Here is a 15725-nt window from a genome sequence, read left to right as displayed (position 1 = left end):
GTTTTAGCATCATACTCGTTACTTGCTATTCCTTTCGTAAGATGCTTTTCTCAATGGCGCGGATGTACTTTTACTGCAAACATTATCCGGTCAGGAATATTGAGCGCAGAGGAAATGCTTTGTCTAAGGGAGGAGACTGTAACCTCTATTTGAAGGTGACCAGAGGCAGGCTGTGTGGGAGTGCAGCCTGTTGGAGACCCCTTCTGGCTAGAGACGAGATTTCATCGGCACTTTTTATGCTGTTTAACAGTGACCGTTTTTATCAGCCACCTACAGTTTGTGCAACGTCAGCCACCAAATCAGTCATTCAGTTTGTTCAGACACAGATTTCTCATCCAAAATTGAGTTTGAGCCATCTAGAAGTGATGAATTTATTAACGAAAAATACAATTATTATTATTTATTTATTTTTTTTGTGATGTCTTCTTAAATGGGAATATTTTCTAGTTTTCTTCGTCTTCTAGGTTGTCACGTTTTTAGAGTGTTTAAGAGCTGCTTAAACACTTACAGGGAGGTTTTAATTAGTTTTAGTCCAGATCCATTCAGGTCTTCTTTAGTACATCTTTATTCTTCAGACACTTTTCCTATCATACCTTCATCAAGTCAGTTTTTGAGGTACAGAAACAGTTACTTTCAGTTTGAATTCAAAATGATGTGTAAGCAATATATCGAAGGCTTTGCTGATCTTACAAGATGAACTTTTTGTTTTGCTAACATTCAACTTGGATCCTTCTTATTGTGAGTGAGCGAGTGAGGGGGAGGGTGCCAGTGAAAGTCTGAGAACCACTACGCGAAGTTTTACGAAGGGAATGCTTGAATATAAATATTCATGACCACTGAAAACATCTCATAAAGCACAAGTGATTCACAGTGATTTGAGTCATTTCAAAGCAAAAATGTATCAAATCTCTACCAGACTCTGCTCTCCTAATGTGAGAAATGGCTGTTTTCTTTGTTTTACATGATCATAAAATTAAAAGCATTTATCAAAAGAAGCATAAAGTGCGTCATGCAGACACATTTAAACATAATAAAGCATTAGAATGTGAATTTTGAAATTAGCTGTACAAGACTCAAGTGCAAGTACATGAGGAATATAACCGTGTAACGCTCCGTAGTCTAAAATAAATAAATAAATGCTCGATCACCTTTTTGTCAATACCTAAGGACCTCAGGCCGAGGCCTGGCGGGTAACAAATGCTGGCACCGTAACTATAAGTCCCTAGCATCTATATGCAAAGTTATAAATGAAGAAACTACCAGATGATTAAAAAGTAACTGCAGTTTGCAGCTTTACTAGTTCCTCTGTATGGCTATAGATGAGTTGGAAGCTGAATTTCCAGGATTTAATAGTGTGGCTTCTCTGTGACTTACAAATGTAGCTTCTATGTTTGTTGAGAGCTGCACTGATCTAACTTTGTCAGTTTGAGGGGAAAAAAGGGACAGAGAGAAAATCTGACTTTCTCCTCCCACTCACTTTTGAGCGAGCTCAGTGAGTGGTCTGTCTGCTGTCGGGGGCTCCCTCAGCACTTCTGTCTCTCTGTGACACTCTGATGAGCTGGCCAGCTAATGAGTCCCCCAAACAAGCTGAAGCTACAGCAAACACAGGCTGCTGTAATAGACGCCAGGTTGAAATGGACTGCTGTGCAGGGTCCACAGCTGACTCCCTGGGATTTTGGACTGCAGCTTGCACGACAGATCAATCCAGACAATTTTTGCTGAGTGAGACTCCAGAAACCCTTTGCTGTGTTTCATCTTTGTCTCTCCCTGACTGCCCGGCTCTTTTTTTTTTTTTTCTTCTTTCTCTCCTCAGGATGTACCCGATAAAAGAGGTTCCTGTGGAGGCTGAGGCCCTGACTGACTGGCTATATCAGAGGTTTGTGGAGAAAGAAGATCTACTGGCCCATTTCTACGACACAGGTATGTTACTGTGGTAAAATCAAACTGAAGAACTATGGTACTAGGGATGAACTGGTTCAGCTTTATCCAATACCACTGCTATGACTTCAATTTATTGGCAGTGGTCTCATTTCAGCTAAATATTCTGTCTTTACTGCGCTTTGCTGTGGTTTGAGGCTATGCTGCTTTCTCCTTTACCCTGCTCTAAATGTCAGGGTGTAAAGTGGATGATGCTGATAGTATTGATCAAGAATGGAGAACCTGTGCAGTTGAATGTTAAATACACTTGCCTGAGCACTTCACATTTGTTCCCTGAGCGTGCACAAGCCAGAAATAGATGACAAAAGTGCTCCTAATAACAAGAGCACAGTTTGAGTTAACTATACTCAGTCTAACAGTGAATAGTGTGCAGCAGCCTAGCTTAACACAGTTAAAACAGGCAAAAAGTTGGAGCTAGTTTCAGGCTCTGAAAAGTGAAGCCAATGTTCATTTGCATTGAACCTGCATTCATTTTAAAAGCCACCAGTTGGCGATGTGTGTGGTTGCAAAAAGACTTCTTGTCCTACTAAAATATATGGGATAGTGAACCACTATATACATTTTACTAATGAATTTCAGTGTCAGTCACCCTTATTGGGTCATGCTGGATAAAATATCGAGTCCATTTTGTAAAATTTGGTCGTTCTTAAAGTTAGAAGAGATAATTATCCAGCATATATCTAAAATTGATGAGTTGGTAATCAATGAGGGTGCACTTTCACAGTCCGATCCGCCCGCTTGCATCAAATGCAGTTTGAGGATACCAAAGTGACAAAGCCAAAAAAGATTATTGCAAGATGTCAGAAAGGGATTTCAGAGGTCTGTCTGTGATGTCACTGTAGCTGTCCATCTTTTATACCGATGGTGTCAAACATGAGGACCACGGGCCAAAATCGACCTAGCAATGTCTTCACTTTGGAAAATGTGAAGGAGGGCATAAAGTTTGGACATTATAAACATATACATTACATAAAACTTAATGTGTTTTTTACTAACTTCTATAGAAATGTTCATTTTTATTATGGGTTCACGGTAATAAATGAATCCGTTAATTCACAGAAAATGCTGATTTTTTTTTTTTTATTATTTATTTATTTAAATTAACAAAACCTTTTGTTTCATAACTACAGAGCAGTCTGGCCAATAAGCTGCTAGAACCTTTTCTGCAATTTTGCACTTTTATTTCTTTAAATTTAAGCCCAAACAATCGTGCTGACACATTTGTCATGTACTACAGCAGCATTTCTATATTTTGTAGAAAAACCGAGACATGCTCTCGCATACAAAATCTCTATAATGTTGGACTCCAGCAGTGTAGGCGAGGTACCTGGTGCATTTGGTGGGCATCTTCTTCTGCACAATTTATCCATCCTACTTCCTCACCAAAAGCACCGACTTTTCCAGCAGTGTACAAGCAATTCCCTTAAAAAAAATATTCCATCCTAATCCCCTCTGAAATTGTCCAATGTTTATGTGAAAATGTCTTAACTGTGCAACCTTACACAACAGGTGCAGTAAGAATCAATATAAGGTACCTTCATCTGTCAATGGAAATATTACCTGACATTGCCACACTGATGGAAAATGCAAACCTGTTACCAGATTCATCTATAAAGTAATGAGGCTGATGAGCTGCTTACTGGTAGAAATTTCAAAATAAATCTTAATGTTTTTACTCTATATTGGGGATGTTTGTCACTAGTCAGCTAGACACTAGATGTTGGGGCAAGTGAATAAGCACACAGGTCTATAGACCAGTCAGCGACCGCCTGGCACCCATCTGTCGCTAGGGACAACATGTATTTTCCAACTTGGTGGCAAAAACTAACTAGCAATGTTATTCACAATGCACTAGGTAACATTTAAAATACAGTTTCATTAGTGAAGCATGTTATTGACTCTTTCAAATTCTCTTAAATATAAACACAAAGTTTGCCTTCCTAGTGTTTCGTACATGAAAGTTGCTTCACTGACTTTTGCCTACAGTTTATTACTCAGTTTTTTCCCCTACTTTTATGCTAATTAGTTGACTAGTAAAACTATTAGCTAGCACTTGGCAACTGTGGGAAGGAAAAACTCCCTGCAGCCTTCTGCAGCCCCCCATTCTACTTTTCAATAGCCTAGGAACAACAAGTAAGTAAATAAGTTACCAGGAGCACCCAGACTTATGACCAAAATAGGGGGTGCTTTGCCTGAACCTCTGTTGGTAGTTACAAGTTATCATAACCAAATAAGCACAAAACCCAAGAGAAAGCACATAAGAGCATCCTGGTGATGAGTCTGCATTTATTCGTCCCCCAACAGGATCATTCCCTCCTCCAGAAGGACAGAAGGAGGCGGTTTCCCGGCAGATGACCCTCGACCCAGTGTGGCTGTGCCTGATCCAGTCGTTTGCTTTCGCCTCAGGCTACATGTGGTACAGCGTCCTCCAGTACATCTACTGCTGTTTATTCTGAGTGCGCTGATGAGACGGGAGTCTTTATTGGACCACTGGGAGAGCCTCAGGATTGGATGGTGTGTGGCCCAAGTGTCATACATAACCCCCCTCCCCCCATACGATGGATGAATGTACAATTTTCAGAGGCGAGACTTGACAGGAAAACATATGAAGACAAAGTACAAAAACACGCAGATTACACACAAACCCCATACAATATGAAACTGGTTACAGGCATAGTTAACTAACTTTAACACAACCCTAACACCCCACACACACACACACGAGAGAGGCGGCCTAGCAGAATAATCTCACTTGTCACGACCCACATTTTGATGTTTACACGTCCTCATACATGTAGACACTCACACGTACATGACTTTTGTTTCAAAGGTAACGATATGAGGCTCAGGACTCCTCCAGAAGATGCTCTGGACTGGACTCTTCCCCCCTCTCCCCCCTCCCAGGCTTTCGCCGCAGTAGTTTTACAGAGTAAAGTGTGAATGGATGCGAATGCGTGTGCAGGAATATGTGTGACCAGAAGCATCATGTCTGCCCTTATTCTTCCTTCTGGCGAGAGTCGACGAAGCCCACCGGACATCTTTCGGTCCGCTGATGAGTCAGCTGGCTACATTTTGCAGAGCGAGCGGCCGTACGAACGCTGAGGCCGAGCAGCCGGCCGCTCCTCTGACTGTCATTGCACTAAGGATCCATACTGCCCTAACTGCTCCCTGTTCCAGGAAAACCTCCTGAACGGTAGCTGTCGGTGTTTTCTTCTTTTTTTTCTCCTCCCTTAGCCCGCATATCTTCACAACAACGGCCACTGTATTTGTTGTTGATGTCTTTTTTTTTTCTTTTCTTTTCTTTTTCTAAAGTGTTCTTTGTTTTTTCTCTCTTGTCTGGACTCTTTTTTTCCGTGTCCGTGAGTTTGCTGAGAAACGGGGGGATCATGTTTACACTGGTGGCTTGACTGAAAACGCTAAAAGGGACGATGGCTATAATGTGGCGCTTGATTAAGGGATTGGATTTTCTTTTTCTTTTTTTCCCTCCCTTGGTGAGATTTGATGTAACACTTATTTCAAATGAAACAAAAAGAAAAGTACTGGCAAGATTTTGGATTTGAAAAAAGTAACCCTACTTTCTCTGCTTTCCAAAATAAATACCGATACAGCAGAGGATCGCTTCAGCAAGACTGAGAAGGCAGAGACACTGTTCCCCCATCGGACTACGTAGTTTTACAAATATTTAAGCCATATGCTTATTGTTGTCGAGGTGGGGAAAAAGACACGGAAAATAAACATGATTTTTATAGAAAGATACCCTAATGCATTCTACAATAGAAATTTTGGCTTACAGAACTATAGGTGTCATCATTACTGTAAATTTACAGCATAACCTGCCTAAGTGAGTGTGTGGTCGTCTTTATTTCCCCCCCCACACCCCCATCCAACCATTGTTGATATATGATTCAAGTTGTATTGCTCTGTGTTGTCAGAGTGTGGCTGCGGTTTCAAATTTTTAGTTTCTTTTTAAATTACTTGAACTGCTCTGTCCTTATGTCCCAGTATGTTTAAATCTTGTATATAACAAAGCTGAGGAAATGTGTGAAATGACTGAAGCCTGTCTCTTTTCTTTGTTTCTTTTTGGTTCGTGAACATTTCAAAACAATTTATTTCAAGATATGAATGTTTTTTTTAAAAAATAGGAAGAAAGCAAGGATTTTATCCCCTCCCCCTCTTCACTTATCAGTGTTATCCCGTATTGTTTTGACCAGGAAGTTGACGTGTGATCCGTTTCTGTGAGGTTATAGCTGCTGTAGGTCCATGTGAAAAGCGACACACGGTCCCAGTTTTGCGGGAAAAACTATTAACGCCTTACCAGATGTTCTGGTTGACCACAGTCCTCTGAATAATGCTGTTCCCTCGCTTTAAACGCTCGACAAACGTTGCTGTGAGGAAAGATTTTGGGGTGTCCAGGTAAAACTGGTCCAGTGAGGGAGAAATCTCTGAGGGGGAAACTCCACCAGGGCCCCTGCGAAGATGCAGATGTTCTCTCTCGAATGTACTCATGTTGTGGTTTTGCTTAGCCTGCTTTAATATGAAAATGATTGAGGAGCAGTGATTATTATTGTTGTAAAAAAAATGCCCAAAAGGTGCATTTCTAGTAGCTGCTGCCCTCCCTCTGTGCCACTGTTGATTTAAATAAAAAATAAAAATAAAAAAATGTGTGAAATGCAAAAAAAAAAAGGGCTACCTGGCTAGTTAGGTAGGTGAAAACATGTAAAATCAGGCTGTAATGGTGTTTCATCCTTTGACCCTTTCAGATTCCCCTCCATTGTGAGCGTGACTTAAACTGAAGCATTTTTTTAAAATCTTTTTTTTCCCCCTCTTTTTTCAATTTGTTGACCATGTTTCCAAAGAAGGCAGGGAAATCATGTTTTCCTAGATGTGGTTTTAGGACATAAACACAATAGGGATTTAAACAAATTATACTAGAACTGTCTGTAATTTTCCATTTTGTACTTCTCCTTTAATTCCTAGCTACACAGCCATTTTACAACACAAACAAACTTGTGCTGGAATAAAACATAAAGATCCTAACGGTGTGCTTCTCGTCAATGTATTCTTGCACTCTTAAAAAAAAAACAAAAAAAAACAAACAAGTCGTATTGGGTTAGAGCCCTTTTTGCTTTTATTCATGGCTTCAACAAGGTGCATGACACGGTTTTTGGAGATTTATCATATGTGGCACCCAGTGTGGTCTTCTGCTTCAAGATTTCAAACTAGGGCTGTTCGATATAACAATGTATATCGGATGACGATATAAAAACGTCTAGTTTCATTTTACGCTATCGTTTGTTTCGTGGTGTCGCAAAATAAACTGTTTACGGCAATATTTTTTTCATCGTTTTGATGGTCACTGTAGTGGCTATATTAATTTCTCAAAGTTCTTTCTTTCTCTTATATTTAATCTAACCACACTACGGTCGGACAAGCGCCTCTTTTATGCTTTATGTTACGACGGTAACACCATCGCGTGTCCGCTTGGTTATTTTCCACAAACTTTTCACAATAAAGCTCAAGATCCTGTTGAGACTTTTCAAAATAAACTGAATTACGTGAAAGAGCAGATTATTTACGGATGAGAAGTAAAAAAGCCGCCAGGTGCTAAAAAATAAAAACGGCCGTTACAACTTATGTCTAGAAATATATAGTTTCATACATCGGTTAAAACACTCGACTCAAGCTACATGACGTGCAGCTGGAAACACTTCCCGCAAGTCGAGCTGCCCGAGATTCACATAATTTACAGAAAATCTTACATTTTTGTGATTTATATCGTTATCAAGACGATAGAATTCTTATATCGGGATATGAGACTTTGGTCATATCGCATAGCCCTATTTCAAACACTGTGCCTTCAGAGATGCTCTTCTGCATACCTTGGTTGTAAGGAGGGGTTATTTGTTTTCTGTTTTCTTCCTATCAGCTTAAAGCAATTGGGCTCAAACCATTCTCTATAAACCTTAAAGATGGTTATGTAGGAAAATCCTAGTAGATCAATAGATCGATTTAAAGGAGAAAAAAAAAAGTAAAGCTACCAACGGCTAAAATTAGATAAATTCAAAAAATTTATCTAAATTCAAAACTTGGGGTGGGGTGCATGTTTTAACTGAATGTTAGAAACGCAGATCGAGCCATTTTCTTTTCAGTTGGAAGTTTGTCATTCACACATGCACTGGAAATGACAAACTAATGTACCCAAAGGAGTCTAAAAAAAGATCCGAGTGGAGATGAATGTGCAGAATTAATCTCCTAAATCGTGCTGTGAAAATCGTCAGTTCCTGCTGATTTTTAATTCTGGTCGTCTAGGAAGGGTTCCTCTCTTCTGCCAGCAAATGTTCCCGTCTTGTTTTCAGTGAGGTAACAAACTATCAGAGGTCCTGGGGTAACCGAAGGCCTGTATTTGCTCAGTATTGTACCCTTTGTTTAACCGTGGCATCGATGTCTGGCTGTTGAAAGTAACTGGGTTCTGTTACAGAGCTCTGATTTCAGACACTACGAGGCCTCTCGGCAGCAGACGGAGATGATCTTACGTTGGTGAGAGGGCCACAGATGCATCAATCACAGATTAACATTGGTATAAAAATATCATGAGACCTGACACGTCAAGACGTAACATCACGCAGTTCTGAAGCATACTGCGTTTCCCCATCAGTGCGTGTTTATCATCATCTATAAGGCTGGTCCAACTCTAACAGGGTGTCTAAGTTTATGTTTGCTCTCTCAGTCTGACCTTCATGCCCCAGAAGCCTTGCCTGTTTGAGGTTTTTATAATTGGTTATTTGGCTCTGTCACCTTTCTATGGAGTGTTTGCATATGCTCCCTGTGCCTGTATGGGTCTTCTCAAGCTTCCTACCATAGTCCGTTTGCATGTTAGGTTAACTGGTGATTCTGAATTGACCAAAGTGTCGATGCAAACTGAGGTAAGAAAAATGATCTATAAATGCAGCCCCATTTCATACTGAAAAATAAAATGCCTGCAATGCAAATCTTTTATTTAAACCAGGAAGATAACGCAAGATCAGGGTAATCGTCACGCTTTCATCAACTTCTTTTCATCATGTTTTAGTGGTTCGCTGATGTGTCATTTACAGTGTAACCTGTCATTTGTCATTTTGATCATGTGGTTGCTAAAAGTCTTGTCCTCATGAGCCTGTTGTTCATCACATGAGCAAAAGTGGCTAAAAATAAAATTGTACAAGGGGGAACCTTTGACCTGTGTTCTGTATGGAGAATGTGGACTTGTATATTTTTCTAACAGTTTAACAAACAAAATAATAGAAAGTTGAATTATTTGACACAATAATGCCACCTTGAAATGGCACTGAATAGCAGGAATGACTCAGCAACTTCTGACCGCATCGGCTAGGGTTAAATAACTTGTTGCCAGCTGCACTGATTATCCAGTGGAAACCTGCTACCTATTTGCTTAGTTAAATCCCAGTGGTGGCCAGGCAGTGCACTTGGTACTTTAAACCACTTGGTCAACAAACACTGTTATATTCCCAAATCAGATGCACTGACAGAAATCCAAATGCCACCTTTCCTGTTTTGCCAATTTGCCCTAAAATTATTGGCTTTGCAGACTAAACAGAAACTAAGGCCAGCGTGACATTTCTGCAGCAGCTGGAGTGAAATTTGACGGGTCACAGCTCCGGGATGCCACACGCCAATGGGAAAAAGGCAGGAAGTGAGCTGGAAAATGGGATTACGCATGCACCGAGCTTCACCAACATACCAAAGGGCTAAGAGTGAGGAGCGACGGTGGCTGTTGCTCACTGTGGTGATCAGATGGAGGGAGGAGCATCATCACTCTCCTGCTCCTCAGCAGAACTCTTCCCAAGGTCGGCCGCATTACACAGAAACATTAGTCTCTAGAGGAACTTTACTGTCCTCTGCAGAAGCACCGGCATTCCTCCTCGGACACCTGCAATGAGCTATTTCACGGGCACTGCTCCCCAAGGTCCTCAATGTCACGCCTTGATGGCTGCTCCCTCGTGAATGCTCGGGTGATGGCGGTGTCCCTTGAGTCAGCAAGCACTAAAACATCCAGCTGTGGAGAGAAGGCTTGAATGTCATTGCAACAGCCATGGGCATCAGAGTCCTCACCCTCTCTTTTCCTCCCTGTCATGTTGGTTGAACCCTCTGTGCTCATATCTCATGTGCAAATACTTGTCAACAGATCCTGCTGGAACTCATCAGCAGTCAGAAAAATGAAATTAATTAGAAAAATAAAACCTCGCACTGCTGGTGTGATTGTTGTTGTTTGGTCATAGCATCTTAAAATAATAATAATTAAAAGTAATAAACTTGCAGAATAAAGCAGCCAGGTGTAGGTGTGTGTGATGCATAAGTGATTATCCTGGCTACCTGTGGATGATTAAGTGTAGAGAAGTCTTCTGCTATTCATGCACACCGTTGTACTGAAACAGTACTGTGAAAAAGCAATTACCCATTTCATTTATTATTATTTTCATTTGTCTGTAATGATGGACAAAATGCAATTTTTAAATAGCTTCATTTATTAAGGTCTAAAAGTTATGCCAACCTACCTGGAGCTGTGTGACCTCTGACCTTAACTGAGTCTAGTGAGACCTGCAGGTCTTTACTCTTGGAGTAACTTTGGTCGGGCTGATACTCCTGGGAAGCTTCACCACTGTTCCTGTGGTGTGCGTAATTATTCAGCCCCCTGAGTCAATACTTTGTAGAACCACCTTTTGCTGCAATTATGGCTGCCAGTCTTTTAGGGTATGTCTCTACCAGCTTTGCACAAATACAGACTGAAATCCTTGCCCATTCTTCTTTGCAAAACAGCTCCAGCTCAGTCAGATTAGATGGACAGCGTTTGTGAACAGCAGTTTTCAGATCTCCCCACAGATTCTCGATTGTATTTAGATCTGGACTTTGACTGGGCCATTCTAACACATGGATATGTTTTGTTTTAAACCATTCCATCGTTGCCCTGACTTTATGTTTAGGGTCGTTGTCCTGCTGGAAGGTGAGCCTCCGCCCCAGTCTCAAGTACGGTGTACATTTTAGGACATTGTCAGGTCTCAAGAAAAAAGTTGTCAGGTATCAGACAAAAAATTGTCAGGTCTCAGTTCTCAAAGAAAAAAGTTGTCAGGTATCAGACAAAAAATTGTCAGGTCTCAGTTCTCAAGAAAAAAGTTGTCAGGTATCAGAACACAAGGTACCATACAGAGAGAAAATCTTCCTGCAGGTGGCGGTGTTGTCATGTCCCACCCGAATTGATTTCCAAATACGTCATCAACGTGTGACTGTGGGAGAGCATAAGGTCATTGACCTCACTGGAGTTTTACCGCGGTGCAGGCTCCTAACGACACAAGGTAAGTTTAACTTTTGTTCATATTTTTGCCACAGTTGTATTATATTAAGTTGCGGTTATGTTGTGAAAGTTACATATCAGAAGGAAAGCTAGTTTTGTACGAAATCAAATCAGTACTATTTTTGTATGGCTAATTCATTCTAGCTAGCGACAGTGTTGAAACGTGATTTTTTTGTTTTTTATTCGGAGATGTTTCTGTTTTATTAGGAGACTGTCTCACCCCAACATCGTCAGACTCATGGCAGTTGCCCGCACTGAGTCCTGCTTTTTCTTGGCAGCTGAATACATTCATGGCGCAACCCTGCAGCAAGTGCTTCACACAGACAGCTGCTACTCTAATAGTCTGTGTTGTTGAAGGATTCAGCACTTCTTATGTTTTTTTTAAAATCCATTTTTAGACAGCGATGAGATCGGCTACACACTCCACAGAAGCCCAGAGTTACTGTTAATATCAAAAATATAATGCTGTCCTTTGAGATTTTAACATTTAAGACTGTGAGTGTAATGGATCTAAAACTGTTTAAATCTCTTCACCCTGGAGAGAAACTAGTGAGGGAGACCATCAGGACCAAGCTGGGTTTCCTGGGTCCAGAGGTTTGGAGAAACTTCTTCCCTTTCTTTCATCACAGCTGTCCTGTGCCAGAAGTTCTGTTGACCCACTGAAAGAGGCATCATTTAAGAAACACCAGGAACACTGAAGCTCATCGCATTGATCAAGCAGGACTCATGATCTTCACCAGCAGCTCCCTCACAGGGAAATCTTCAGCACTCCTCCGTAGGCCCGCCCCAGAAGATGGATAAACCCAGCATTTCATGAACACTGTGATGGAGACCTTTGGTTTGTGTAATGTTATAAATACTCGGATACTCCCCAGAGGCTCCGGACTTTTACATAAAGATATTATATTCAGTCCTGTAGAAAGTTATATATTTAAAAAGATATGATCCTCTCTGGTTACTCTGGTATGAATAACTCTGAATCACTTTATGGTAAATAACACACTATCTGCAGAAAACTGTGACCTTTGACCTTCATCAGGTTTTATTTAATTGTGCTAGAGAAACTCAAACGTGCTCTTTATACAGCTGAGTACATCAAGTGTTTAAAACGGAAGCTGTGCAGGTCTGAGATAAAAACTGAGGTCCTGTTAATGCTGATATATAGTGACACAGTTACATGGGTGATTAATCCTTTTGTTTTTTTGTCTTTAACTTTATCAATAAAACAGCTGCAGCTTTCACTACAGCACATGTGGTACTTTAACCTTTGTATTGTTTTCATCAGTTCATTTTGCAGTTAACATGTGAACATGTTGGATGATCTGTCTGCTGTCACGGGGTGGTGCTGAGGTCTGAATCTGAGGGCAGCTCCTGTAATCACAAAGAGAACAGAACCATCCAACTCAAATATAAATTTTATCCCTCAAAATTGAAATAAAGCTGATTCTTCGGTCCTCACACACTCAGGATCTGAAGTTGTTCTCTTACATTTTTTTCAGTATTACAGTACACTACAGTACTTTAATCCATAGTTCCTGATTAATGAAGAGCTACAAGGTACAAGCTTCTTTTTTTTTTTTTTAAAGTTGTCTTTACAGATGTGGCAAGAGACTGAAAACATGCTGTTGTTTGCACATATTTAATAATCAGCTCTGCACAGGAGCTGAAGCAGGATGCAGCCTGTTGATTTTACAGTATAATACTTGTAATAAAAGTACAGTAACAGTAATTAGTGACTGAGTAGCCCGGAGCGTTTCTCTTGATTTCTTTAGTCGGTGTAAATTCATTCACCTGCACAGATTAGCTAAACGAACCCTGACAGCCGAGTCCTCATCTTAGCTAGCTAGGTCTCAGGACCGAGCTAAGGACGGTAGTTACGGATTAGCTGACAAACACGTTTAACTTACCGAAAAAGTGCAGCAGGGCCTCGGGTCCTTCTGTCGGGTAGTCCAGTTTACTGAAGAACACCTCAGGCTGTCAGGTTAAAACACTTGGTCGTGTTTTCGTAGCGTAAACGCTGGCCCTCCTCTCAGAGCCTACGTTCTATCTGCTATTCCCGAACAGAGATACGCAAGTTTCTCCGTAACTGCAGCTGCCAGTCAAAGCTGTTATGATGACGTTTCACCCCAATTTAACATCACCGCGGTAGGAATTAGAATCAAACTTATGGGAGAGGAGACCCCTTGAACATCAATCAGTGTGATGAGAACTATTGATAACAAAAGAAAGAATCTTTGGAAAAAAATTATCTGAGGAGAATAACTTTATTTTAGTCTGACCCCAGTCCCATCCGCTAATGTGGAGGAGGTGGGGTTTATGACGTATATACTGCAGCCAGACACCAGGGGGCGATAGAGACGTTTTGGCTTCATTTTTGGGGAGCTGTCGTGTCATTGGGTGGGACATGACAACACCGCCACCTGCAGGAAGATTTTCTCTCTGTATGGTACCTTGTGTTCTACCTGACAACTTTTTTCTTGAGAACTGAGACCTGACAATTTTTTGTCTGATACCTGACAATTTTTTTTTTGAGAACTGAGACCTGACATTTTTTTGTCTGATACCTGACAACTTTTTTCTTGAGAACTGAGACCTGACATTTTTTTGTCTGATACCTGACAACTTTTTTCTTGAGAACTGAGACCTGACATTTTTTGTCTGATACCTGACAACTTTTTTCTTGAGAACTGAGACCTGACAACTTTTTTTTTTTGAGAACTGAGACCTGACAATTTTTTGTCTGATACCTGACAACTTTTTTCTTGAGAACTGAGACCTGACAATTTTTTGTCTGATACCTGACAACTTTTTTCTTGAGAACTGAGACCTGACAATTTTTTGTCTGATACCTGACAACTTTTTTTTTGAGAACTGAGACCTGACAATTTTTTGTCTGATACCTGACAATTTTTTTTGAGAACTGAGACCTGACAATTTTTTGTCTGATACCTGACAATTTTTTTTGAGAACTGAGACCTGACAATTTTTTGTCTGATACCTGACAGCTTTTTTTTTGAGAACTGAGACCTGACAATTTTTTGTCTGAGACCTGACAACTTTTTTCTTGAGAACTGAGACCTGACAATTTTTTGTCTGATACCTGACAACTTTTTTCTTGAGAACTGAGACCTGACAATTTTTTGTCTGATACCTGACAACTTTTTTTTGAGAACTGAGACCTGACAATTTTTTGTCTGAGACCTGACAATTTTTTTTTGAGAACTGAGACCTGACAATTTTTTGTCTGATACCTGACAACTTTTTTTTTGAGAACTGAGACCTGACAATTTTTTGTCTGATACCTGACAACTTTTTTCTTGAGACCTGACGATGTCCTAAAATGTACACCGTACTCAAGTCTTTTGCAGACTCCAAGAGGTTTTCTTCCAAGATTGCCCTGTATTTGGCTCAATCCATCTTCCCATCAACTCTGACCAGCTTCCCTGTCCCTGCTGAAGAGAAGCACCCCCAGAGCATGATGCTGCCACCACCATATTTGACAGTGGGGATGGTGTGTTCAGAGTGATGTGCAGTGTTAGTTTCCCGCCACACATAGCGTTTTGCATTTTGGCCAAAAAGTTCCATTTTGGTCTCATCTGACCAGAGCACCTTCTTCCACATGTTTGCTGGGTCCCCCGCATGGCTTGTGGCAAACTGCAAACGGGACTTCTTATGGTTTTCTGTTAACTGCTTTCTTCTTGCCACTCTTCCATAAAGGCCAACTTTGTGCAGTGCGTGACTAATAGTTGTCCTATGGTCAAATTCCCCCATCTGAGCTGTAGATCTCTGCAGCTCGTCCAGAGTCACCATGGGCCTCTTGGCTGCATTTCTGATCAGCGCTCTCCTTGTTCGGCCTGTGAGTTTAGGTGGACGGCCTTGTCTTGGTAGGTTTATACTTGTGCCATACTCCTTCCATTTCTTTTTTTTTTTTTTTTTTTTTTTTTTTTTTTTTTTGAAAATATTTTTATTGAAAAAAGAAAACAGTACTTGCAGTTACCGAAATACAATCAACCTTTCTTAATTTTCCTAAGTAAATTAACATATACATATATATATATATGAAAAAAACAACAAAAAAAACAAAAAAACAAAACACAACGCCCCCCCCCCCCCCCCCCCCCAGTCCCACACAGATCAACACAACCATCAAACATATTAGAGGAATATACCAGTAACAAAAGTAGATTTAAACAGGCAATACCTCTAGACTAGCAAAATAAGAGATAAAGGGTTGCCACTTGTGAAAAAATTTGGCTGTGCAACCTCTCAACGTATATTTAATTTTTTCAAGTTTTAAAAAAAACATGACATCTTTAAGCCACCGGGAAATAGTAGGATACTTAGCAGACTTCCAATGCAACAATATTAGACGTCTCGCTAATAGGGATGTGAAGGCTATAATATCCCTTTGTGTGGAATCAAGTGTAAGTGAGCGAGCAGG

The 15725-nt window shown here is 40.6% G+C and overlaps 1 protein-coding gene and 2 long non-coding RNA genes across 5 annotated transcripts in view; 2 read left to right on the top strand and 1 right to left on the bottom strand.

Moving 5' to 3' along the window:
• Nucleotides 1–5694, top strand: part of lpgat1 (lysophosphatidylglycerol acyltransferase 1) — a 64840-nt gene extending 59146 nt beyond the window's left edge. For 2 of the 3 annotated variants that reach the window (XM_026193997.2, XM_080289805.1), the window contains exons 7-8: nt 1814–1920; nt 4243–5694. In XM_026193997.2, coding sequence (XP_026049782.1) covers nt 1814–1920; nt 4243–4394 — 259 coding nt within the window. In that variant the 3' untranslated portion in view covers nt 4395–5694. The remainder of the gene's footprint in view (nt 1–1813; nt 1921–4242) is intronic. The other variant, XR_003274601.2, reaches the window with a different exon arrangement.
• Nucleotides 5695–11201: 5507 nt separating this feature from the next.
• On the top strand, nt 11202–12548 carry LOC145420498 (uncharacterized). The gene is made up of 2 exons (XR_013901822.1): nt 11202–11285; nt 11492–12548. It is a non-coding gene; the product is annotated as an uncharacterized LOC145420498 (long non-coding RNA).
• LOC145420499 (uncharacterized) lies at nt 12238–13352 on the bottom strand. Its single transcript, XR_013901823.1, has 2 exons — nt 13192–13352; nt 12238–12655 (listed from the first exon to the last, which is right to left on the bottom strand). It is a non-coding gene; the product is annotated as an uncharacterized LOC145420499 (long non-coding RNA).
• Between the last annotated feature and the right edge of the window lie 2373 nt (nt 13353–15725).

The sequence above is a fragment of the Astatotilapia calliptera genome, chromosome 15 (genome assembly GCF_964374335.1).
Source record: "Astatotilapia calliptera chromosome 15, fAstCal68.1, whole genome shotgun sequence".
In the NCBI taxonomy this organism is placed as follows: Eukaryota; Metazoa; Chordata; class Actinopteri; order Cichliformes; family Cichlidae; genus Astatotilapia; species Astatotilapia calliptera.
Note: the sequence above shows the minus strand (reverse complement) of the source record. Positions and strands in the feature narration are given on the sequence as shown.